This window comes from Schistocerca serialis, chromosome 7, assembly GCF_023864345.2.
Source record: "Schistocerca serialis cubense isolate TAMUIC-IGC-003099 chromosome 7, iqSchSeri2.2, whole genome shotgun sequence".
Classification (NCBI taxonomy): Eukaryota; Metazoa; Arthropoda; class Insecta; order Orthoptera; family Acrididae; genus Schistocerca; species Schistocerca serialis.
The window spans coordinates 89,266,519-89,292,439 of record NC_064644.1 but is presented as its reverse complement, the minus strand read 5'-3'; the positions used below and the strand labels follow the sequence as shown (position 1 = coordinate 89,292,439).

The window sequence follows — 25,921 nt, the reverse complement described above, 5'->3', positions numbered from 1 at the left end:
CCTGCAACATACACTGCACTGGCGTCACACTCATTTGTCCCACTGTTTTGTCCTCTTTGTGCCACATCAGCTTGTAAACTGTTTCAGGGGCTTTATCCAACTTCTTACTGTCCTAAATCTTATTTTACTCCCATTGGTATTGCACAACCAGTGATCTAATCTTTTTGTTCATTGAGTTACTGCTGATGTGAAATGCAGCACAATTTCTCCAGTGAGTCCTGTTTCCTATTTGCATTTCTATAACTGAAACTTCTTACATTCCCCACAATAATTTTAATTCCAACTTGCTGCCTCATCCAATATCTTTCAATAATAATAATCAGTGCAACCACAAATGCATCACACAGAATCAAAACTAACAATCAGGAACACTACAGCCATATAGTGGCAATATGTGACAGCTGGTTGGAAACAGTTTCATTTGACATTCACCGATAGCTGTTTCAGTGTTTGAAACATGTTGCAAACATCGATCACCCAGTTGTCTGCGGGAAAACTGTATGAATCATGTTGCAAACTTCAGTGTGAATATAACTTTACAAACTAAGGATCATAGTGTAGTACCACCATCATCTACAATAACCATGATAATCTTCGTTGATTTGAATGGACGCCTTTACAACATCCTTATATAATAAGAGCCAGTCTACATCAAGAGTCAGTGTTACACAAAAGTAGCGTGAATGTCACAAACATGTAATGTGATCTGCAGCAGCAGCCCACTGATTGCTTTAAGAGGTAATAGATTTTGAATTGATGAAAGTATGGTTGGACTGAGGCGTCTTTGGTTTCAGTCATTCCAGTAGGGCATAATACAGAAATGGAAAAATTGTATACGCATATTTGTCTAGATTCGCATAAATATATTTACATATTAATACTTTAACACACAATTAACACTTCAACAGGTTTTAATATTTTATTTAACAATGACTTACTCAATGTCCCTTATTTTTATCTACATGTACATAAAGCCAAGCATTCATTCACACAATGAACTTGCTGATGTGTCCAATTATTTAGAACTCAAAAATCTGTCACACGTCCTTTTCTTTCCCAGTCCCCATAACGTGTAGGTTCAGGCCCACGAGGTCCTCCAACTTCCCCAGTGTGAGGGTTAGTATTATCTGGCCATGGGGGAAGAGGTTCCTTTTCTTGATAAGGGTGTTTTCCAGCGTCCAGTTCATCTAGTTTTCCTGCAGGAAAATTATACACAAGCTTATAGTCATAAAATTTTGATAGCATTAAGTGTAAAAAATTTAGAGTCCTTACAGGCTGCATTAAGGCAGTGTCGATATGCATGTATGGCTTTCATATAACGCAACAGTTAATTTAGTTATCTGACTAACAACTTACACTCTATGAATAACATGATTTAATACAGAGTCCGCCAGAGAAATGTATACACTCTTTAACAGGCTCTATCGAGATATCAATATTGTCATTTGATTTGAATTATGAGCTTGTTGTAGTACGGTCTTCAGCTCAACAGATATTAGTACTTTCATCTCGGTATTGATAAAACAAGATGGCTGGAGCACATCTGACATTCGAGCAATGAAAATGTATTGTGAAGTGGTTTTTCAAGTTTGATAATGCCGTTGAATTGCAACGTCAGCGGAGGTGGGAGTTTGAAACAGAACCGCCAACCCCCCTAACACGTCACTGACAGGTTTGAATTGCATGGGACGATAAGTGATATTTACAAAGGAAGATCAGGAAGACAGTGTACAGCTATAAGTCCTGCTTCATTGGCTCTCATGCTGGAAATGTTTGTTAATTCTCCACAGAAGTTAGCTACACAATGTGCACGTGAAGTGAGCATTCGTAGTACTTGTGTATGAAACATTCTGAAAGGTGCAAAGAGGAAAGTTTACATTCCACATTACTGCATGCGATAAATGATGACACTCCTGATCACCAAATGCAACTTTACTGTCACTGGAGAAGTGTACCTGGAAATGTTTGCCAGGTATACGTGCACTTTATGGAGCTGATGAAGAGGTCTTCTACCAACAGGATGGGGCACTACCACCTAGCCGTACAATCTTTTCTGGACGACAATTTTCCGGAGCATTGGACTGGACGAAGAGGGCCCACTGAGTTCCCTCCACGGACTTTTACTTGTGGGGAACTGTGAAAGAGAACATCTATCGATGTAAGCCACGCATGCTGGAGGAACTTCGCCAAGAGATTACAGTGACATGTTCAGCGATCTCCACTGTAACACTGACTGACGTAGCGGTGGCGACCACTCATCATTCTGCTTTGTGTATAGCCGCCAACAGTGAACATTTTGGACATTTAAAGAAACAACGTGCTAAACTGAAGGTTGTACAACATGTGTTATCAATTATTAACTGTAAAATAAACACATAAGTAATACTTTTCATTCTCTAAAGCATGTATACCCTTTTTCACTAAAATAAGCTCATAATTAGCAAATGATAGTTTACTTGATAAAACCCCAAAATTACACTAGTCAGTATGGCTGACTAATATTTACTATCAGGAGGTATCAAATAGTAGAACTTAAAATTTCATCTCCTTAAGGTACATGCTTGCCAGCCAGTCTGTTTCCTTGTAATTTTATAATTAACAAATGGCAAAATTTTATTTCAAATGGCAAGAAAAATAACTCATTCTACCATAATGACTTTCATGTGATAAATACTCTACACCTTTTGAGGTATTAAATTTTCTGTTACTTGATTACCATGCATTTTGTGATATCTACATCTATATGGATACTGTGCAAATCACATTTAAGTGTTCATCAAACCACCTTCACAATTCTCTATTATTCCAATCTCGTATAGAGCGTGGAAAGAATGAACACCTATATCTTTCTGTACGAGCTCTAATTTCCCCTATTTTATCGTGGTGATCGTTCCTCCCTCTGTAGGTCAGTGTCAACAATCGGAGGAGAAAGTTGATGATTGGAATTTCGTGAGAAGATTCCGTCGCAACGAAAAAGCCTTTCTTTTAATGATGTCCAGCCCAAATCCTGTATCATTTCTGTGACACTCTCCCAATTTTTGCAATAATGCAAAACGTGCTGACTTCCTTTGAACTTTTTCGATATACTCCGTCAGTCCTATATGGTAAGGATCCCGCATTGCGCAGCAGTATTCTAAAAGAGGACGGACAAGCATAGTGTAGGCAGTCTCCTTAGTAGCTCTGTTACATTTTCTAAGTATCCTACCAATAAAACGCAGTCTTTGGTTAGCCTTCCCCACAACATTTTCTATGTGTTCCTTCCAATTTAAGTTGTTCGTAATTGTAATTCCTAGGTATTTAGTTGAATTTACGGCCTTTAGATTTGACTGATTTATCGTGTAACCAAAGTTTAAAGGATTTCTTTTCGCAATCATTTGGATGACCTCATACTTTTGTTTAAATTTAGATTCAACTGCCAATTTTCGCACCATTCAAATATCTTTTCTAAATCGTTTTGCAGTTTGTTTTGATCTTCTGATGACTATTATTTGATAAACAACAGCGTCATCTGCAAACAACCGAAGACGGCTGCTCAGATTGTCTCCCAAATCGTTTATATAGATAAGGAACAGCAAAGGGCCTATAACACTACCTTGGGGAATGCCAGAGATCTCTTCTGTTTCACTCAATGACTTTCCGTCAGTTGCTACAAACTGTGACCTCTCTGACAGGAAATCACAATTCCAGTCATATAACTGCGACGATATTCCAAACACAAAATTTCACCACAAGCCATTTGTGTGGTACCTTGTCAAAAGCCTTCCAGAAATCCAGCAATACGGAATTGATCTGAAATCCCTAGTCAACAGCACTCAACACTTCATGTGAATAAAGAGCTAGTTGTGTTTCACAGGAACGACATTTTCGAAGCCCATGTTGACTGTGTGTCAATAGATCGTTTTTTTCGAAGTAATTCATTACGTTCGAACACAATATATGTTATAAAATCCTGCTGCATATCGACATTAGTGATATGGGCCTGTAATTTAGTGGATTACTCCTACTACCTTTCTTGAATATTGGTGTGACCTGTGCAACTTTCCAGTCTTTGGTTACGGATCTTTCTTTGTCAAGTGAACGGTTGTATATGATTGTTAAGTATGGAGCTAATGCATCAGCATACTCCAAAGGGAACCTAATTGGTATACAGTCTCGACCAGAAGACTTGCTTTTATTAAGTGATTTAAGTTGCTTCACTACTCCGTGGATATCTACTTCTACGTTACTGATGTTGGCAGCTGTTCTCGATTCGAATTCTGGAATATTTACTTCATTTTCTTTTGTGAAGGCCTCTCGGAAGGCTGTGTTTAGTAACTCTGCTTTGGCAGCACTGTCTTCGATAGTATCTACATTGCTATAGTGCTGAGAAGGCACTGATTGTTTCCTGCCGTTAACATAACTCAGGATTATTTGTTGCTAAGAGGTCAAATGTGTTTTCATAACCATTTACTATTCGCATGGGCTCATGAACTAACTGCTCGAAATAATTTTCAGAAAATGCATTTAGCACAATTTCGGATGATATTTTATGCATACCTCCGGAGTTAATAACGAGCATTAAAACCGATTCAGGGATTAGTGAACACAGGGCTGTCGTAGCGAGATTGAATATTGTAATCCCCAAATCCTCGGAAAATAAGCGAAAAATATACCTATTGAAAAAAGCAGATAAAAATTCACTTGACGACTTCCTGAGAGACAATCTCCACTCATTCCAAATTAATAATGTAAGTGTAGACCAGAAGTGGCTTAAATTCAAAGAAATAGTATCGGCAGCTATTGAGAGATTTGTACCAAATAAATTAACAAATGACGGAGCTGATCCTCCTTGGTACACAAAACGGTTAGAACACTATTGCAGAAACAACGAAACAAACATGCCAAATTTAAACAGACGCAAAATTCCCAAGATTGGCAATCTTTTACAGAAGCCCAAAATTCAGCGTGGACTTCAATGCGAGATGCTTATAACAGTTTCCACAATGAAACTTTGTCTCAAAACTTGGGAGAAAATCTAAAGCGATTCCGGTTGTATGTGAAGTATGTTAGCGGCGAGAAACAATCAATGCCTTCTCTGCGGGACAGCAATGGAGATACTACCGAAGACCGTGCTGCCAAAGCAGAGTTACTAACCATAGCCTTCCAAAATGCCTTCACAAAAGAAAATGAAGTAAATATTCCAGAATTCGAATCGAGAACAGCTGCCAACATGAGTAACGTAGAAGTAAATATCCTCAGAGTAGTGAAGCAACTTACATCACTGAATAAAAGCAAGTCTTCTGGTCCAGACTGTATACCAATTAGGTTCCTTTCAGAGTATGTGGATGCATTAGCTCCAGACTTAACAATCATATACAACCGTTCGCTCGACGAAAGATCCGTACCCAAAGACTGGAAAGTTGCACAGGTCACACCAATATTCAAGAAAGATAGTAGGAGTAATCCACTAAATTACAGGCCCATACCGCTAACGTCGATATGCAGCAGGATTTTATAACATATATTGTGTTCGAACGTAATGAATTATCTCGAAGAAAACGGTCTACTGACAAACAGTCAACATGGGTTTAGAAAACATTGTTCTTGTGAAACACAACTAGCTCTTTATTCACATGAAGTGCTGAGTGCTATTGACAAGGGATTTCAGATCGATTCCGTATTTCTGGATTTCCGGAAGGCTTTTGACACTGTACCACACAAGTGGCTCATAGTGAAATTGCGTGCTCATGGAATATCGTCTCAGTTGTGTGCCTGGATCTGTGATTTCCTGTCGGAGAGGTCACAGTTCGTTCTTCGTTGTAACTGATGGAAAATCATTGAGTAAAACAGAAGTGATTTCTGGCATTCCCCAAGGTAGTGTTATAGGCGCTTTGCTGTTCCTTATCTATATAAACAATTTGGGAAACAATCTGAGCAGCCGTCTTCGGTTGTTTGCAGATGACGCTGTCGTTTATCAACTAATAAAGTCATCAGAAGGTCAAAACAAACTGCAAAATGATCCAGAAGAAATATCGAAATGGTGCGAAAAGTGGCAGTTGACCTTAAATAACTAGAAGTGTGAGGTCACCCACACGAGCGCTAAAAAGAACGCGTTAAACTTCGGTTACACGATAAATCAGTCTAATCTAAAAGCTGTAAATTCAACTAAATACCTAGGAATTACAATTACAAACAATTTAAATTGGAAAGAACACATAAAAATTTTGTGGGGAAGGCTAACCAAAGACTGCGTTTCATTGGCAGCACACTTAGAAAATGTAACAGACTTACAAAGGAGACTGCCTACACTACACTTGTCTGTCCTCTTTTAGAATACTGTTGCGCGGTGTCGGACCCTTACCAGATAGGACTGACTGAGTACATCGAAAAAGTTCAAAGAAAGACAGCATGTTTTGTATTATCGTGAAAACTGGGAGAGAGTGTCAATGAAATGATACAGGATTTGGGCTCAACATCATTAAAAGAAAGGCATTTTTCATTGCGACAGAATCTTCTCACGAAATTCCAATCACCAACTTTCTCCTCCGAATGCGAAAATATTTTGTTGACACCGACTTACATAGAGAGGATGATCACAAAGATAAAATAAGGGAAATAAGAGCTCGTGTGGAAAGATATAGGTGTTCATTCTTCCCGCGCGCTATACGAGATTGGAACAATAGAGAATTGTGAAGGTGGTTCAATAAACCCTCTGCCAGGCACTTAAATGTGATTTGCAGAGTATCTATGTAGATGTAGATGTAGATTGAACATGTATTTTCGCCAACATATCGAGGGTAAATTAAAGTCACCACCAACTATTATCGAATGAGTCGAGTACGTGTTTGAAATCAAACTCAAGTTTTCTTTGAACCTTTCAGCAACTACTTCAATTTCGCAACAAGTTAAACTACTTCTGACAGCAATTAACACGCCACCGCCAATCATGTTTAGCCTATCCTTTCGGAACACTGTTAGGTTCTTCGCAACAATTTCGGCTAAGCTTACATCTGGCCTATAACAATTTGAGCATCAGTGCTTTCTATTAGCACTTGGAGCTCTGGTACTTTCCCAACACAGCTAGCACAATTTACAACTGTTATACCAGTGGTTCCCGTATCTACGTTCTTCCTGTGTTTAGCCTGCACCCTTTGTGACTGAAGCCCTTCTTGTGTTTTCCCGAGACCCTCTAACCTAAAAAACCGCCCAGTCAATGCCGCAAAGCCCCTGCTACCCGTTTAGCCGCCTCCTGCGTATAGTGGACACCTGACCCATTCAGCAGAACCTGAAACCCAACCACCCTTTGGCGCAAGTCGAGGAATATGCAACCTACACGGTCGAAGAACTGTCTGAGTCTCTGATTCAGACCCTCCACTCGGCTCTGTACCAGAGGTCCGCAATCGGTCCTGTCAACTATGCTGCAAATGGTCAGCTCTGCTTTCATCTTGCAAGCAAGACTGGCACCCTTTACCACTTCTGCTGCTGCTGCTGCTGTTGTTGTTGTTGTTGTTGTTGTTGTTGTCTTCAGTACTGAGACTGGTTTGATGCAGCTCTCCATGTTACCCAATCCTGTGCAAGCTTCTTCATCTCCCAGTACTTATTGCAACCTACATCCTTCTGAATCTGCTTAGTGTATTCATCTCTTGGTCTCCCTCTATGATTTTTACCCTCCACACTGCCCTCCAATGCTAAAATAGTGGTCCCTTGATGCCTCAGAACATGTCCTACTAACCAGTCCATTCTTCTTGTCAGGTTGTGCCACAAACTCCTCTTCTCCCCAATTCTATTCAATACCTCCTCATTACTTATGTGATCTACCCAACTAATCTTCGGCATTCGTCTGTAACACCACATTTCGAAAGCTTCTATTCCTATCTTGTCCAAACTATTTATTGTCCGTGTTTCACTTCCAAACATGGCTACACTCCATACAGATACTTTCAGAAACGACTTCCTGACACTTAAATCTATACTCGATGTTAACAAATTTTTCTTCTTCAGAAATGCTTTCCTTGCCATTGCCAGTCTACATTTTATATCCACTCTACTTCAACCATCATCAGTTATTTTGCTCCCCAAATAGCAAAATTCCTTTACTACTTAAAGTGTCTCATTTCCTAATCTAATTCCCTCAGCATCACCCGACTCAATTCAACTACATACCATTATCCTCGTTTGGCTTTTGTTGATATTCATCTTATATCCTCCTTTCAAGACCATGTCCATTCCGTTCAGCTGCTCTTCCAGGTTCTTTGCTGTCTGTGACGGAATTACAATGTCATCAGCAAACCTCAAAGTTTTTATTTTTTCTCCATGGATTTTAATACCTACTACGAATTTTTCTTTTGTTTCCTTTACTGCTTGCTCAATATACAGATTGAATAACATCAGGGAGGGGCTACAACCCTGTCTCACTCCCTTCCCAACCATTGCTTCCCTTTCATGCCCCTCGACTCTTATAAATGCCATCTGCTTTCTGTACAAATTGTAAATAGCCTTTCGCTCCCTGTATTTTATCCCTGCCACCTTTAGAACTTGAAAGAGAGTATTCCAGTCAACATTGTCAAAAGCTTTCTCTAAGTCTACAAATGCTAGAAACGTAGGTTTGCCTTTCCTTAATCTTTCTTCTAAGATAAGTCGTAAGGTCAGTATTGCCTCACGTGTTCCAATATTTCTATGGAATCCAAACTGATCTTCCCCGAGGTCGACTTCTACCAGTTTTTCCACTCATCTGTAACGAATTCGTGTAAGTATTTTGCAGCTGGGACTTATTAAACTGAAAGTTCGGTAATTTTCACATCTGTCAACACCTGCTTTCTTTGAGATTGGAATTATTATATTCTTCTTGAAGTCTGAGGGTATTTCACCTGTCTCATACATCTTGCTCACCAGATGGTAGAGTTTGGTCAGGACTTGCTCTCCCAAGGCCATCAGTAGTTCTAATGGAATGTTGTCTACTCCCGGGGCCTTGTTTCGGCTCAGGTCTTTCAGTGCTCTGTCAAATTCTTCATACAGTATTGTGTCTCCCATTTCATCTTCATCTACATCCTCTTCCATTTCCATAATATTGTCCTCAAGTACTTCGCCCTTGTATAGACCCTCTATATACTCCTTCCACCTTTCTGCTTTCCCATCTTTGCTTAGAACTGGGTTTCCATCTGAGCTCTTTATATTCATACAAGTGGTTCTCTTTTCTGCAAAGGTCTCTTTAATTTTCCTGTAGGCAGTATATATCTTACCCTTAGTGAGATAGGCCTTTACATCCTTACATTTGTCCTCTAGCCATCCCTGCTTAGCCATTTTGCTCTTCCTGTCGATCTCATTTTTGAGACGTTTGCCTGCTTCATTTACTGCATTTTTATATTTTCTCCTTTCATGAATTAAATTCAATATTTCTTCTGTTACCCAAGGATTTATACTAGCCTTCATCTTTTTACCTACTTGATCCTCTGCTGTCTTCACTATTTCATCCCTCAGAGCTACCCGTTCTTCTTCTACTGTATTTCTTTCCCCCATTCTTGTCAATTGTTCCCTTATTCTCTCACTGAATCTGTACAACCACTGGTTCTTGCAGTTTACCCAGGTCCCATCTCCTTAAATTCCCACCTTTTTGTAGTTTCTTCAGTTTTAATCTACAGTTCATAACCAATAGATTGTGGTCAGAGTCCACATCTGCCCCTGGAAATGTCTTACAATTTAAAACTTGGTTCCTAAATCTCTGTCTTATCATTATATAATCTATCTGATACCTTCTAGTATCTCCAGGATTCTTCCATGTACACAACCTTCTTTTACGATTCTTGAACCAAGTGTTAGCATTGATTAAGTTATGCTCTGTGCAAAATTTTATCAGACGGCTTCCTCTCTTATTTCTTACCCCCAATCCATATTCACCTACTATGTTTCCTTCTCTCCCTTTTCCTACTCTCGAATTCCAGTCACCCATGACTATTAAATTTTTGTCTCCCTTCACCACCTGAATAATTTCTTTTATCTCATCATACATTTCATCAATTTCTTCATCATCTGCAGAGCTAGTTGGCATATAAACTTGTACTACTGTAGTAGGTGTGGGCTTCGTGTCTATCTTGGCCACAATAATGCGTTCACTATGCTGTTTGTAGTAGCTTACCCACACTCCTATTTTTTATTCATTATTAAACCTACTCCTGCATTACCCCTATTTGATTTTGTATTTATAACCCTGTATTCTCCTGACCAAAGGTCTTGTTCCTCCTGCCACCGAACTTCACTAATTCCCACTATATATAACTTTAACCTATCCATTTCCCTTTTTAAATTTTCTAACCTGCCTGCCCGATTAAGGGATCTGACATTCCACGCTCCGATCCGTAGAACACCAGTTTTCTTTTTCCTCATAACGACGTCCTCTTGAGTAGTCTCCGCCCGGAGATCCGAATGGGGGACTATTTTACCTCCGGAATATTTTACCCAAGAGGACGGCATCATCATTTAAGCACACAGTAAAGCTGCATGCCCTCGGGAAAAATTATGGCTGTAGTTTCCCCTTGCTTTCAGCCATTCACAGTACCAGCACAGCAAGGCCGTTTTGGTTAGTGTTACAAGGCCAGATCAGTCAATCATCCAGACTCTTGACCCTGCAACTACTGAAAAGGCTGCTGGCTCTGTTCAGGAACCACGTTTGTCTGGCCTCCCAACAGATACCTCTCCATTGTAGTTGCACCTACGGTACAGCCATCTGTATCGTTGAGGCACACAAGCCTCTCCACCAACGGCAAGGTCCATGGTTCATGTTAGCCACTCGAAACCAGAGGCTGCACCCTGTGCTCTTCATGGCATCCGGGAGGACCCTTTCCACATCTAGAATGACTCCACCTGATATGCACACAGAGTGTACATTGGTTTTCTTACCCTTTTTGTCAGCCAAGTCCCTAAGGAGCCCCATAATGTGCCTAGCATTGGGGCTCCCAACTACCAATAATTCCACCCTCTGTGATTGCCCGGATCTTGCAGGCTGAGTGGTTTCCTCTGAAACGGGACAGGCGACAGCATCTGGCTCAGTGTCAGTGTTAGCCACAGACAGCACCTGGAACCTGTTTGTCAGACACACTGGGGTGGCCTTACGTGCTGTCACCTGGGAAGTCTTTCGCCGCCTGCTTCGCCCCGGGGCGACCTCCCACTCGACCACAGGTGAGGGATCAACTTCAGTGCAAGCAGCAACTGGGTTGGCCACTGGTGAGGACTGAATGGAGGACTCGGACGTGCTTGACGTCCTTTGAATCCCCACGGCCAGCCCACAAAGTGGGGCCCATCCACTGCAGCCTCAAGCTGTGTAACCAAAGCCACCACAGCCTGAAGCTGAGAGCGAAGTGTCACCAACTCGGCTCACATCCGCACGCAACAATCACAGTCTCTGTTCATACTAAAGACTGTGGAAAACTAAACTATGCATCTAAACGGATTATCGGCATGTGCTGCGTGACTCTACTGTAGACCCTGACGAAAACGCAGCAACTGAGTCTAATAATATGCAGATATTCAAAAACCTAACTACTGAACATCATTTTTTATTCAATTTTTAACTTGTCCAGTCGTTAGTTTCATTTGTGTAGCCCAACATTGATTTTTCCATTCCTCTTTATGCTACTAATAGTTTTCTAACAACAAATTCACTTAATGTCCTTGTCTCACAGCCATTAATTATTACTGGCAGTATACACTGGCCAAAAACTGTCTTCTGCAGCTTCGCCAACATCTTAGACTTCGGAACTGTAGAGCACTTCGGAACTGTAGAGCATCTTCCATAAGCTTGCCAGCCAAACTTAATATGTCGAAATACTTCTGGTTTTGGATTACCCTCCATACTTAGCAGTTGTTCCATGTAGGCATATTCTGTGACCCCGTGCAGTTGCGTACTTCCAACAGATAATTTTCCTCCACTGTCCATTCATTCCTCAAGATCTTGGTGTTATCGCAGTTCATTTTTACGCCAACTTCAGAGCAGATTAACACAAGTTCACTAACCAATATTTGAAGTTCTTCTATACTATTTGCAAATTGAACAATATCATCAATGACCCTTGGGTAATTTAATTTGTTTCTCAGAATTTGTATTCCCTTTGTTTCCCAATCCAAAGTAGACACTGTTTTATCGAAGACAGATGTAACTACTTTTGCACACACAGTCACATTGTTTCACACCATTTTCAATGGGAAATTCATTGGTTTCTTCAACTACATTCACAAACACTGTGGAAGTTTTGTACATAAGACTTCAATATAGGTCTGTTCTATTTATTGCTCTGTTGGAGACTCAAAAACAACTGTGTGGCTGATCAAATTGAATGGCTTTTCAAAATCTATAAAGGGAAGGCAGTGAGGTAGAAGGTAGACATTTGTTCCAGTAATTGTTTTGCGACGAGTCAGGATATGATCAACTGTTATTAAACCCTGATTGGAACCAGGTTGCTCAATGGGTTGGGCCACATCAAGTGTAGTGCTCAATCTGATAGTCAAAATTCTAGTAAAAACTTTGTACAGTATGGACAGGCTGGTAGGGTGACAGCTTTTTATATCTCTAGTACTACCTTTCTTATGTATTAGGATTATTATGGCTTTATTCCAGTCTCTTGGTAATTTTCGATTGTGCAAATAACTTAAAAAATTTTTTAGCTACTTCCTTTATAGATCTGCCATCCATCAGATTTAAAATGTTGACTGATAGGTCATCACTACCTGGAGCAGTTCCTTTTTTGATCTTGTCTATAGCATGTTTTATGTCTGTGGGGAACATTTCTGGTATTTGGGGAACAAAGACAGTCAATTCATCTAGGATTAAGATATCATCACTGACTTTACTGTACAGGTTACTAGAAAAATTCTCAATATATTCAAGTATTTCTTTCTTATCTGTAATTTGACCCCGATCTGTGTCTAATGCTATTAGCTGATTCTTTCAAATCGTAAGCTTCTGCTTAGTCATCTTTAAACTAAATTTATTTAAAAGATTGGCCTTTAGTGCATCTGCTTCACACTTCTTGGTGTCATCTTTCATGTTGTTTTTTTTTTTCTTTTTTTTTTTTTCCTTCTGAGAACCGCATTTTTGTTCTCTTGTCCATCAAACGTATCACTTTATCTGTCAGATTCTTTGGTCAGTCTTGAGATTTGCACAAGCCACCCACTTCTTCAGATGTTGTGATTAGTATCTTTGTTACTGCTTCTGCTTCACATTCTTTTAATTTTCTCTTAATTCTTTCTTGAAATTCCACTTTCCATTCTTCAAGGTTTTTGAAATTTTAAAATCTTCTTTTTCCTTTAATTTCTTTCAATCTTTCATCTTCTATATTCAGTTCAAATATTGCTCTTATTACTCCATTTTCACTGTATTAAACCTATTCAGCACAGAGACATCTTTAATGTATTGAGGCCTGTTGATAAGAATAAAATCTATTTCATTTTCCACTTTAAAGTTAGGATCCCCAGTCCATTTGCGACTAGGGTGCTTCTTGAAGAATGTATTCATAACACGGGGTGTTCAAAAAGTCTCTCCACAGTGCCGTATGATTGTGAGCCACACGTGCCGTATGACTGGTTGCCTGCCTGGGTTACTTCCCTTCAAGTGGACTCTCCCAACATTCCACTGTTTCATTTATCTCAGCCAGCATCAGTAGTATCGCTGGTGTGTGTTGTTACGTGTTGATGTGAATCTTTAAGTTTAGTTCCTTTGTTCATTTGTTTTGATTTTGTCACTGTTAAAATGCTAACCATTGAAGAACGTGTGTTTTTAGTCGAACAAGTGTTCAAAGCTGGCGGTAAATACGTAGTTTCAGTTTGTCAAACATTTAATTCAGTTTTCCCAGAGACAACACTCCCACACTGCAATACTGTGCGAGATCTGATTAACAAATTTCGAAGTACAGGTTCAGAGACAGATGCATTGAGAAGTGGTCATCCTAGCATTTTGTCTGGGGATAAACTACTCGATATTTCCGATAAAATGTCCATGAGTACAAACAAGTTAGTAAGAAACTTGCCCACAAAATGGATGTAGTGTCGGAATGGCCCACACAGCTGTTAGGAAAAAATTAAAACTTTCCCCAGACACAGTGACAGTTGTGCGAGAACTGAAAAATACTGAATACTGATCATGGCAAGAGACTGCATTATTGTCAATGGTTCAAAAATTTTGTTCAACAAAGTGGAAGAGATATTCTAAATGAAAAATGAACTCACAAAATTCTCGTATGTGGAGTACTGCAAATCGATTGTGTATTCATGAGGAACCACTTCATTCTGTGAAAATAGGAGTTTGGATTGCAATTTCTAGACGTCGGATTGTGGGTCCCATATTTTTTAATGAAACAATAAATGCACAATGATACTGCAGTGATATTCTGTACCCATTCATAGGAGAACTTGTGTTAAGTGAAATAATTTACAACAAGATGGTGCAACCGTGCATACAGCTCGTGTTTCAATGTCACTGCTTGCTGATGTTTTTGGTGATCACATAATTTCACACGGACTTTGGCCTCCATGATCGCCCGACCTAACACCACCTGACTTTTTCTTCTGGGGTGCAGCGAAAGCAACTGTCTATAAAAACTGTCCAAAAGAAATGTTACAGCTTGTGTTTGGAAACATGATTAGACAAACTGAATTGTGTATTAAACAACAGGGGGGACACTTTGCACATTTAATGTGAAAATTTGTAAGTAAAAATGAATATTCACAGGGGGGACACTTTCCACATTTAATGTGAAAATTTGTAAGTAAAAATGAATATTCAATAAATTAATAACTTGTATTTCACTGACTTTCATTTCGGTATTTTCACTGCGGCATACAGCACGCACAGCTAACAATCATATGGCACTGTAGAGAGACTTTCTGAACACCCTGTAGGTGTTTACATATGTTCTGCAAATTGAACTAGTCTCTCATCTCTGTCATTTCTTCCATCTGTTCCACATTTGCCAATAACTGAATCACCTTCCTTGTTTCCAACTTTGGCATTAGTCACCAATGTTACAAATTTATAAAAGCAATCTCTCCCTTTTGCACAGGTTTCTTGTATGCACTCACTTTCATACGATGTGAACACGATAATAGCTTCAGTATAGACTCGGAAACACCTCACTGGCAATTTTTCCAACAAGATTAGGCACACCTTCAATTGTACAATATCAGTGTATATAACTATATGTATGTATCTTAATAATGAGTTGTATTTGTGTGATGTGCCCTTATCAGAAAGGCAGAGCACTGATTTTGCACAACTGAAGCCGTGCCTAATCTTGTTGGAAAAATTTCCAGTGAGGTGTTTCTGAGTCTATACTGAAGCTATTACTGTACTCACATCATATGAAAGTAAGTGCCTACAAGAAACCTGTGGAAAAGGGAGAGATTGCTTTTTTTAATTTGTAACATTGGTGACTAATGCCAAAGTTGGAAACAAATCATAATGGTACACAGTGTTTATAATACAGGGTAATTGAAAAGGAATACCACAACCTTGAAAATCAGTATTTAATCAAGGAAACATGATGGAATCTTGGTTAATTAATCAATGTGAAGAGTACTTAAAAGCTTTTTCAGTAGAAAACAAGTTCATAAATGTTCACTATGACTCCCTCCACACACTCAAGTGACATCAACTCCGATACTCAAACTCGTTCCACAGTCTCTGTAGCATCTCTGGTGTAACAGTTTGGATAGCTTCAGTTGTTCCTTTCTTTTAGCTCCTCAATTTTAGCTGGTAGAGGTGGTCGAGGCATCGTATCTTTAACATTCTCCCATAGACAAAAATCACAGGGACTGAGGTCAGGGCTTCTTGGAGGCCAGTGATGAAGTGCTCTGTCATGAGCCGCCTGGCAACTGATCCACTGCTGTGGGCACCTTTCATTCAAATAGGCATGGATGGATAAGTGCCAATGAGGTTGTGTCCCATCCTGCTGGAATATGAATTGATGTGATGCTTCTTCGAGTTGAGGGAACAGCCAATTCTGCAACATTTCAAGATAGGTGTGCCCAGTTACAATTGCACCTTCGAAGAAAGAAAGGACCAAAAACTTTATTGGCTGAAATAGAACAAAAAACGTTCACCTTAGGTGAATCACGTTCATGCTGAATTTTTTCTCACAGATTCTCAATGCCCTACATATGGACACTGTGTCACCTGTCTTTTCCTTTTATGTGAAATGTTGCTTCATCACTAAAAACTAGCTTCAAAATGAACTGGTCATCTGTTTCCATTTGTTCAAGGACAAACTTGCAGAACTTCATTCTTTTCACCTTATGAGCTTCAGAAAGGGCTTGAACCAATTGTAGACGATAAGGTTTCATTACTAACATTTTACTTAGGACTCTCCAAATGGTTAGTTGTGGAATTTGCAGCTCTGCTGGCTTGGTGGTTCAATTTTCCTGCCTGCGAGCAAATGCTTCCTGAATCAGGCCAACATTTTCTTCACTTGTGCGCGGCCGTCCGGGTCTTTTCTCTTTGCACAAACAATCTTTTTTTGTGAATTGTTTGTACCCATGCATGATACACCACCTATCAGGAGGCCTTGATTGCAAAATTTTGTCATAAAATGGAGGAGAGTTTGACTGATGAAGAAATTCTGTGCCCAGTGAAGAATCTGGTTCTGAAACTGATGATAATGGTTTGGAATCAATTACAATATTTCTGAAACGCATGGTAATCTGCTTGAATCCCTCATCTTGTAAACACGAGTCACACAAAAAAGCTGAAAAAGTTTACAGCATCTGGGGGACTGCAACAGTCACTGTGGTCAGTCTAGAATGTGTTAAAGATGAAGCACAAGTTAAAATTGAGGAAGGAACTGGACATGAAGCACTTCAAAGGAAACGCCTCAACGTTTGACTATAAAACAATTTAGGGAAAGCTAGGAAAGCCTAAATCTGGATGGGGAACTGAATCCCAGTCATCCTGAATATGTACTCATCACTGCATTGCCTCAACTGATAAGTGGGCAATGCAGTGTATCTTATAAATTATTGCAAATTAGTGCAAATCCCCTGACAACAAAAAAGTCACAATTTTTAGTTCAGTTAGTGGAAAGGTAGGTAAGATGACCATACAACTTCTGTACCACCAAAGATTAGTGAAGCTGTAAGATATTTTTTATTTTACACGTCTAATTTCATAAGACCATACTGAGAAGAAAATCCCCAGGGTCATGGAACAAGTCAATATATAAAATTAATATAAATAAAATAAAATACAGGCAATTCCAATGTACATGACAAGCTGTGAGTAGCATTGCCATAATTAACAATGTAACTCAGGAATTTGCTTAATTTTTCCAGGAACTCCTCAATAGTGTAGATGCTAGCGATCCATGGGGAAATTCTTTAGTTAAGACTTGAATGTGCAAGGATTGCTGCTATGATTTTTTTATTCATATGACAGCCTACTGAAAATGGATGCAGCAGAATACTGCACACCTTTCTGCACATATCAAGGAGTGCAATCCAAAGTATTAACTGAGCAAAAGCTACTAATTCTTGGAACAAGCTTATATTGCTAACAACAAACTACAGTAAAGAAAACAAATATTGAGAGGCCAGTGACAGAATCCTCAGACTCCTGATCATGGCTCAACATGAAGTTAGAGAACTTATACTGCATACTGCTTGAGCTGCCCATTTCTGAGGCAAAATTACACTTTGTTATACTGTTCTAATGGTAAATATAACAACACTCAGTATTTGACCAATGCCCTGAACACAGGATTTCCATTTCAGTTTATATCTATCTGAACACTTAGAAATATTATGAAAAGAATAGCTGCTACTCACCATATAGCGGAGATGTTGAGTCACAGATAGGCAGAACAAAAAGACTGTCAGAAAGTGAGCTTTCGGCCAACAAGGTCTTCTTCGAAATTAGACAACACACGCACGCACGCACGCACGCACACGCACGCACACACACACACACACACACACACACACACACACACACACACACACACAAACAAACAAACTCACACTTTCTCGCAGCTGAAGCCAAACAGCAAGCAGCAGCGCATGATACAAGAGAGAAACAGGTGGTGGGGGCAAGGAGGAGGCCAGGTCTGGGAGGGGGAGAGACAGTATGGTAGGGATAGGAGATGGAAAGTGCTGCTTGTGGGAGCATGTAAGGACAATGTGGAGAGATGGTAGGGCAGCTAGGTCCAGTCAGGAGTTAATACAGAAGACAGAGTGGGGGGCGGGGGGAGGGGGGGGGGGGGGAAGGAGAGAAGTAAAAACACTGTGAGTGTGCTGGTGGAATGGAGGGGCTGTGTAGTGTTGGATTGGGAACAGGGAACAGGATAGATGGGTAAGGACAATGATTAACGAAGGTTGAGGCCAGAAGGGTTATGGGAATGTAGGATATATTGCAGGAAAAGTTCCCACCTGAACAGTTCAGAAAAGCTGGTGTTGGTGGGAAGGATCCAGATGGCACAAGATGTGAAGCAGTATTGAAATGAAGAACATCGTGCTGGGCAACAGGGTGATCCAGCTGTTTTTTGGCCACAGTTTGTTAGTGACCACTCATGTGGCCAGACATTTGGTTGTCATGCCCATGTAGAATGTAGCACAGTGGTTGCTGCTCAGCTTTTAGATCACATGACTGATTTCACACGTAGCTCTGCCTTTGATGGAATAGGTGATGTTTGTGACCAGAATGGAGTAGGCGGTGGTGGGAGGATGTATGGGACAGGCCCTGTATCTAGCTCTATAAAAGAGATATAGGAAATGAGGCTTAGGGTTTGGGAGCAGGGATTGTGTAGGGATGGACAAGGATATTGTGTAGGTTCTGTGGGTGGCGGAACCTCACTGTGTGAGGGGTGGGAAGGATAGAGGGTAGAGCATTTTTAATTTTAGGGCGCAACGAGAGTAGTCAAAAGCCTGGCGGAGAATGTAACTCACTTGCTCCAGTTCTGGGTGGTACTGAGTCATGAGGGGAATGCTTCTCTGTGGCCGGACAGTGGGACTTTGGGAGGTGGTGGGTGACTGTAAAGATAAAGCACAGGATGATGATGATGATGTTTGGTTTGTGGGGCGCTCGACTGCGTGGTTATCAGCGCCCGTACAATTACCCAATCTTTGCTCAGTCCAATTTCGCCACTTTCCTGGATGATGATGAAATGATGAGGACAACACAAACACCCAGTCATCTCGAGGCAAAGCACAGGAGATCTGTTTTTGTACAAGGTTGGGAAGGTAATTGTAGTCTGTGAAGGCCTCAGTGAGACCCTCAGTAAGATGTGACAGCCACAGGTGGCTAGGCTGTATGGTTAGGCTTCTTTGTATGGAGTGGGTGGCAGCTGTTGAAGTGGAGATATTGATGCTGGTTGGTGGGTTTGATTTGTACAGAGGTACTAATGTAGCCATCTTTGGGGTGGAGGTCGACATCGAGGATGGAGGCTTATTGGGTTCAGTAGGACCAGGTGAAGTGAATGGGGGAGAAGGAGTTGAAGTTCTAGAAGAATGTGGATAGAGTGTCCTCACCGTCAATCCAGATCACGAAAGTGTCATCAATGAATATGAATCAGATGTGAAGTTTAGGATTCTGGGTGTTTACGAAGAATTCCTCTAGATGGCCCATGAATAGGTTGGGATAGGATGGTGCCATGCGGATGACCATAGCCATACCCTGGATTCATTTGTAGGTAATGCCGTGATAGGAAAAGTAATTGTGGTTGAGGATATAATTGGTCATGACAACTACGAAGGAGGTTGTTGGTTTGGAATCTGTTGGGTATTGTGAAATGTGATGTTCAATAGTGCTCAACACCTTCTCCTCTATTCACTTCACCTGGTTCTACTCAACACAACAAGACACCTTCCTAGATATTGACATCCACCTCAAAGACAGTTCCATCAGTACCTCTTTTCCTATCAAACCTACCAAGCACTAGCAATACCTCCACTTCGACAGATGCCACCTATTTCATACCAAGAAGTCCCATCCATACAGCCTAGCCACCTGTGGCCATCACATCTGCAGTGATGAGTTGTCCCTCTCAAAAAGTACTGAGGGTCTCACTGAGGCCTTCACAGGCCATCATTACCTTCCCAACCTTGTACAATAAGAAATCTCCCGTATATTATCTTTCCAGTCACCTACCACCTTGCAAAGTCCTACCGTCCAGCCACGGAGCAGCATTCCCCTCATGACTCATTACCACCCACGACTGGAGACACTGAATTACATTCTCCGCCAGGGTTTCAACTACCACTCGTCGTGCACTGAAATCACAAATGTGCTACCCATTATCTTTCCTACCCCTCCCACAGTGGTATTCTGCCACCCACCGAATCTACACAATATCCTTGTCTATCCCCACACAACCCCTGCTCCCAAGCCTTTGCCTCATGTTTCATATCCCTGTTGCTGAACTAGCAGCAAGACTTGTCCCACTGATCCTCCCACCAGCACATAATCCAATCCAGTCACAAACACCCCTATCCCATCAAAGGCAGGGGTACCTGTGAAACCAGTCATGTGATCTACATGCTAAGCTGCAACTGCTGCGCTGTATTCCTTGTGGGCATAACATTCTGTCTGCACGAATGGCCCCCGACAAGCTGTGGCCCAGAAACAGCTGGACAACCCAGTGTTGTGCACGCCACCCAACATGATGTTCTTTATTTCAATGACTGCTTCACATCCTGTGCCATCTGAATCCTTTTCATCACCAACAGCTTTTCTGAATTGCGCAGGTGGGAACTCTCCCTGAAATATATGCTATGTTCCTGTAACCCTCCTGGCCTCAGCCTTCGTTAGTCATTGCCCGTACCCCTCTATCCCCTTCCCGGTTCCCAATCCAACACTACCCAGCCCTCCATTCCACCAACACACCCATAGTCTTTTTACTTATCTCCTTTACTGCAACTCCCCACCCTCCTTATAAGCTCCCAACTGCACCTAGCTACTCTACCCTATCTCCACATCGTCCCTGTGCACTCCCACAAGCAGTGCTTTCCGTCTCCTACTCCTAACCTGCTATCCCTCCCCCTCCCCAGCCCAGCCTCCTCCTTACCCCCACTACCTGCTTGCCTTTCCCATCATACGCTGCTGCTCGCTGTCTGGCTTCAGCTGCCACAAACTATGGTCGTGTGTGTATGTGTTTGTGTGTGTGTGTGTGTGTGTGTGTGTGTGAGTTCTGCTGTATGCTGAGTAGCAAATATCCTTCTCATAACATTGTTACATTCCATCCTGAATTTTCCATTGTTTGAATGCTTAGAAATTTGAATCGTTGAGACACAGGGGCTAGTCATATGCCCTTTCTGTGTGATCAAAATGTCAATTTTAGTAGAACATTGTGTTAGAAACTGTAAAAACAAAGTATTACTGTGACTTAGCATCAATTTATTTTCTACAAGCCATGAAATTACGTCTTGAACTGCAGGATGTGATAAACTGCCTATGTTTTGTTGCACTCAACACCCTGCACTACCAAGCTAGTGTCGTCAGCAAGCAGAAAAAGAAAAGCCTCTAAATTGTCACATTTTTTTAAGTGGTGCTAGGATATAACAATTATGTGAAAGTTAACATGAATAAGTAGTTCAGTAGCTTTATCTCTAATTCCTCTTAAAATTTGACGCAATGTGCTAACTGTTCCATTACTCAGATGCCTGACTTTCCTCGAAGGTGGTTCCTTTGTTAAAGAAACTGCCCTTAAGCAGGGATACCTATCAGCTGACTTCAGTCTAAAAGAGCTACAGCTCTAAAACTAATTAATACAGGATTTTTTCCATGTATGATTTCACCACTCCCCACTAAACTGTCACCTATAAGCTTTGCCAACCTCCCTTTCCTACACCTATTGAGATACAGACTTCATCCTGTAAAGACTAATCTATTGATAGACTCAATTGGCACCACTGAAGTATGAGCCATTTCTTTGGTTATCAGTGCCCTTCCAAGTTTCATGTTAATGCGCCTAACAGTAGTATTAAGATGATGATGGTTTATTTGTAGAATACTGGGGAAACACAATCATTCTACAAAGGAGACTGCTTATGAATCACTTGTGTGACCCATTCCAGAACACCACTCAAGTGTGCTGGAGCTGCACCAGATGAACTAACAGGGGATATTGAATGTGTACAGAGAAGGGCAGCACAAATGGTCACAGGTTTGTCTGGACTGTGGGAGAGTGTCACAAAGATGCTGAAGAAGCTTGGTAGGCTCTTGAAGATAGACATAAACTGTACTGAGAAAGTCTAGTAACAAAGTTTGAAGAACCAGCTTAAAATGACGACTCTAGGAATATTCTACAATGCCCAATGTATCACTACAACCCCCTATGTATCGCTCACATAGGGACCCTGAGGACAAGATTAGAATAATTACAGCATGGACAGAGGCATCCAAACAACCATTCTTCCCATGCTTCATACAGGAATGTTTGCCGATGATACAAACATTGCAATAAACAGCAAATGACGTGTAGTCTTAGAAAGATCAGCTAATAAAATATTTGTGGACATTAATCACTGGTTCCTAGCCAATTCTTTGTCACTAAACTTTGAAAAAACACACTACACGCAGTTCAGAACTTGTAAGGGGTGTCCCACGAGTATATGCCTAACATACGATGACAAGCAGATAGAGGAAGTGGAGAGTGTTAAATTCTTGCGATTACAGCTTGCTAATGAATTCAACTGGGAGGAGCACACCACAGAACTGCTGAAGCATCTTAACAAATCTCTATTTGCAATGTGAATTGTGTCAGACAAAGGGAATATAAAAATGAAAAATCTGGCATACTATGCTTACTTTCATTCCATAATGTCATATGGGATTATTTTTTGGGGTAATTCATCCAGCCAAGCTAAAGTTTTCCGGGCACAAAAACGTGCAGTAAGAGTTATATGTGGTGTGAACTGAAGAACGTCCTGCAGAAGCCTCTTTAGGGAACTAGGGATATGAACTACTGCTTCCAAATATATTTATTCCTTAATGAAATTTGTCATTAAAAATACATCGCTTCTTCAAACCAACAGCTCAATTCATGGAATCAATACTAGAAATAAGAATAATCTTCACAAGGATTTAAAGTCACTTACTCTTGTACAAAAAGGTGTGCATTATTCAGGAACATACATTTTCAATTTAGATTAGATTAGTACTTGTTCCATGAATACAACACTTCGTAATGATGTGGAACATGTCAGTTTAATGAAAGGTGTCTATACAAGATATAACATTACACAAAATATTACATGAAGCTTAACATTTTTAATATTTTTTTTTTTTGGTGGGGGGGGGGGGGGGGGTTGGGTAAATTATCCACTTACTATATCCAAAAATTCATCTAATGAGTAGAAGGAGTTGCCATTAAAAAATTCTTTTAATTTCCTTTTAAATGCTATATGGCTATCTGTCAGACTTTTGATGCTATTAGGTAAGTGACCAAATACTTTAGTGGCAGCATAATTTACCCCCTTCTGAGCCAAAGTTAGATTTAACCTTGAGTAGTGAAGATCATCCTCTATCCAAGTGTTGTAGCCATGTACACTGCTATTATTTGTGAATTCATTTGGATTGTTAATAACAAATTTCATAAGTGAATATATATACCGTATTTACTCGAATCTAAGCTGCACTTTTTTTCCGGTTTTTGTAATCCAAAAAACAGCCTGCGGCTTAGAATCGAGTGCAAAGTAAGCGGAAGTTCTGAAAAATGCTGGTAGGTGCCGCCACAACTAACTTCTGCCGTCGAATATATGTAGCGCTACACAGGCATGCTTTGCAGGCACAAAGATAAATACTGACGCCAAAACCTCTGCGTCAGTAAATAAATTTTAAAAAAAGGTGGAAGATGAGATTTTTCTCCGCCTCAATTTTCGACCACTGCATTTTCATACATTATCCAAGAAGTAAATACAAATTCCGTATTGTTAATCTTCCAATGTAGCAGCATTTCAATGTACTACAAAAATCCGACTGGAAAGATTGTTTGGGATGTTTGTCAATATGGCCAACTCTACGTTCTCAATTTTTTCCTACCTATGAGAAGAGATGGTTGCTAATATGAACTTTTATGAATTGTGAATCACATGCAGTATTCTCTTCACTATAAGTATAATATGAATATAAACATTTTGCCATGTATTCTTTCGTGTTTGCTGCTATCTCATTTAAATCCTGTCTGCCTAATAAACTACGAAACTAGAGTGAGACGACAGCAAACGCGGAAGAATATACATATCATGTCATGTTTAGATTCGTATTATTCTTATGCCTAATAGTGATACAGTCAGAAATGAACCACGCCAATTGACTACATTTTTAAATCTAGGATGACTCTTATTTCTGTGCAGAATGTAATGTACTAATGAGGCGTCTGCAAAGATTTTCAAACGGAGAAAAATTTTCGCTAAACTCTCGTTCAAAACATCTTCTATCATACGCAGTCTATTATTTGGTTCTTGTTGATCATTATCAAAGAAAGCAGCAGTGTAAGTAACAACAAATAGCAGTCTCTTGCCATTGTTTCGCTAATGAGACGATTCCTCTCTCTTTTTTTTTTTAATTGTAAGCGGCGGTAGCATGCACAAAAGCAAGCCATGCCGCGAGCGGCGACTGGCTGTAAACACTCATTATCAGAATGCGCCAACAATGCACGACACAGTACAGTAATGCATTTTCAGCTTAGAGTGACGTAAACACGTATAACAAAGAGAATGGCATTTATCAGACCAAAGAAAAATAAGCAATCAATTCAAACGAGACGAAGCACATGAAAAAGGAAGGGTACCCATATAAATACGGACAGAGCGCCTGACGCATAGCAATGGCTACCTGGTAAAGCTTAACTGCTAAGCTTACGACTCAAACCAAACTACTGTAGCTGTATAGTCATTCATTCGGCCTAAATTGTGTCTCATATTACAATGGACCAACTTTGTTTCAATTTGGAGGTGCGGTCTACAACTTTTCTCTCCCCTTGAATTTCGAGTCTCAAATTTCAGGAGCGGCTTAGATTCGAGAAATTTTTTTTCCCTTGATTTCGAGTCTCATTTTTCAGGTGCGGCTTAGATTCGAGTGTGGCTTAGATTCGAGTAAATACGGTATTGTGAGGCTACAGTGAAGATCTCTAGCTCTTTAAATAAGTGTCTGCAGGATGATCTTGGATGAGCTTCAGCAATTATTCTGATTACACGCTTTTGTGCAATGAACACTCTTTTATTCAATGATGAGTTACCCCAGAACATGATGCCATACGAAAGAACATGATGCCATACGAAAGCAGAGAGTGAAAATCGGTGTGGTAAGCTAGTTTACTGAGATGTATATCGCCAAAATTTGCAATGACCCTAATAGCATAATTAGCTGAACTCAAACGTTTCAGCAGATCCTCAGTGTGTTTTTTCCAGTTCAACCCCTCATCAATGCATACACCTAGAAATTTTGAATATTCTACTTTAGCTACCAATTTCTGATCGAAGTCTATATTTATTACTAGTGCCAATCCATTTACTATTGGAACTGTATGTACTGTGTTTTGTCAAAGTTTAATTAGAGCTCATTTGCAGAGAACCACGTAATGATTTTCTGAAAAACATCGTTTACAATTTCACCAGTTAATTCTTGTCTGTTGGGTGTGATAGCTATACTTTTATCATCGGCAAAAAGTACCAGCTTTGCATCTTCGTAAATATGGAATGGCAAGTCATTAATATATATTAGGAACAGCAGAGGACCCAAGACCGAACCTCGCGGCACCCCATTCTTGATTGTTCCCCAGTTTGAGAAATCACCAGTTTTTTGCATATTATGTGAACTGCTTACTTCAACTTTCTGCACTCTTCCAGTTAAGTATGGTTTAAACCATTTGAGTGCTGTCCCATTCATACCACAGTACTTGAGCTTATCTAGAAGTATTCCATGATTTATACAATCAAAAGCCTTTGAGAGATCACAAAAAATCCCAACGGG

At 40.3% G+C, this 25,921-nt stretch overlaps 1 protein-coding gene across 1 annotated transcript in view; it reads right to left on the bottom strand.

Moving 5' to 3' along the window:
• Positions 1-842: 842 nt before the first annotated feature.
• Positions 843-25,921, bottom strand: part of LOC126412123 (succinate dehydrogenase assembly factor 4, mitochondrial-like) — a 34,270-nt gene continuing 9,191 nt past the window's right edge. The window contains exon 3 of the mRNA XM_050081563.1: positions 843-1,196. Coding sequence (XP_049937520.1) covers positions 1,027-1,196 — 170 coding nt within the window. The 3' untranslated portion in view covers positions 843-1,026. The remainder of the gene's footprint in view (positions 1,197-25,921) is intronic.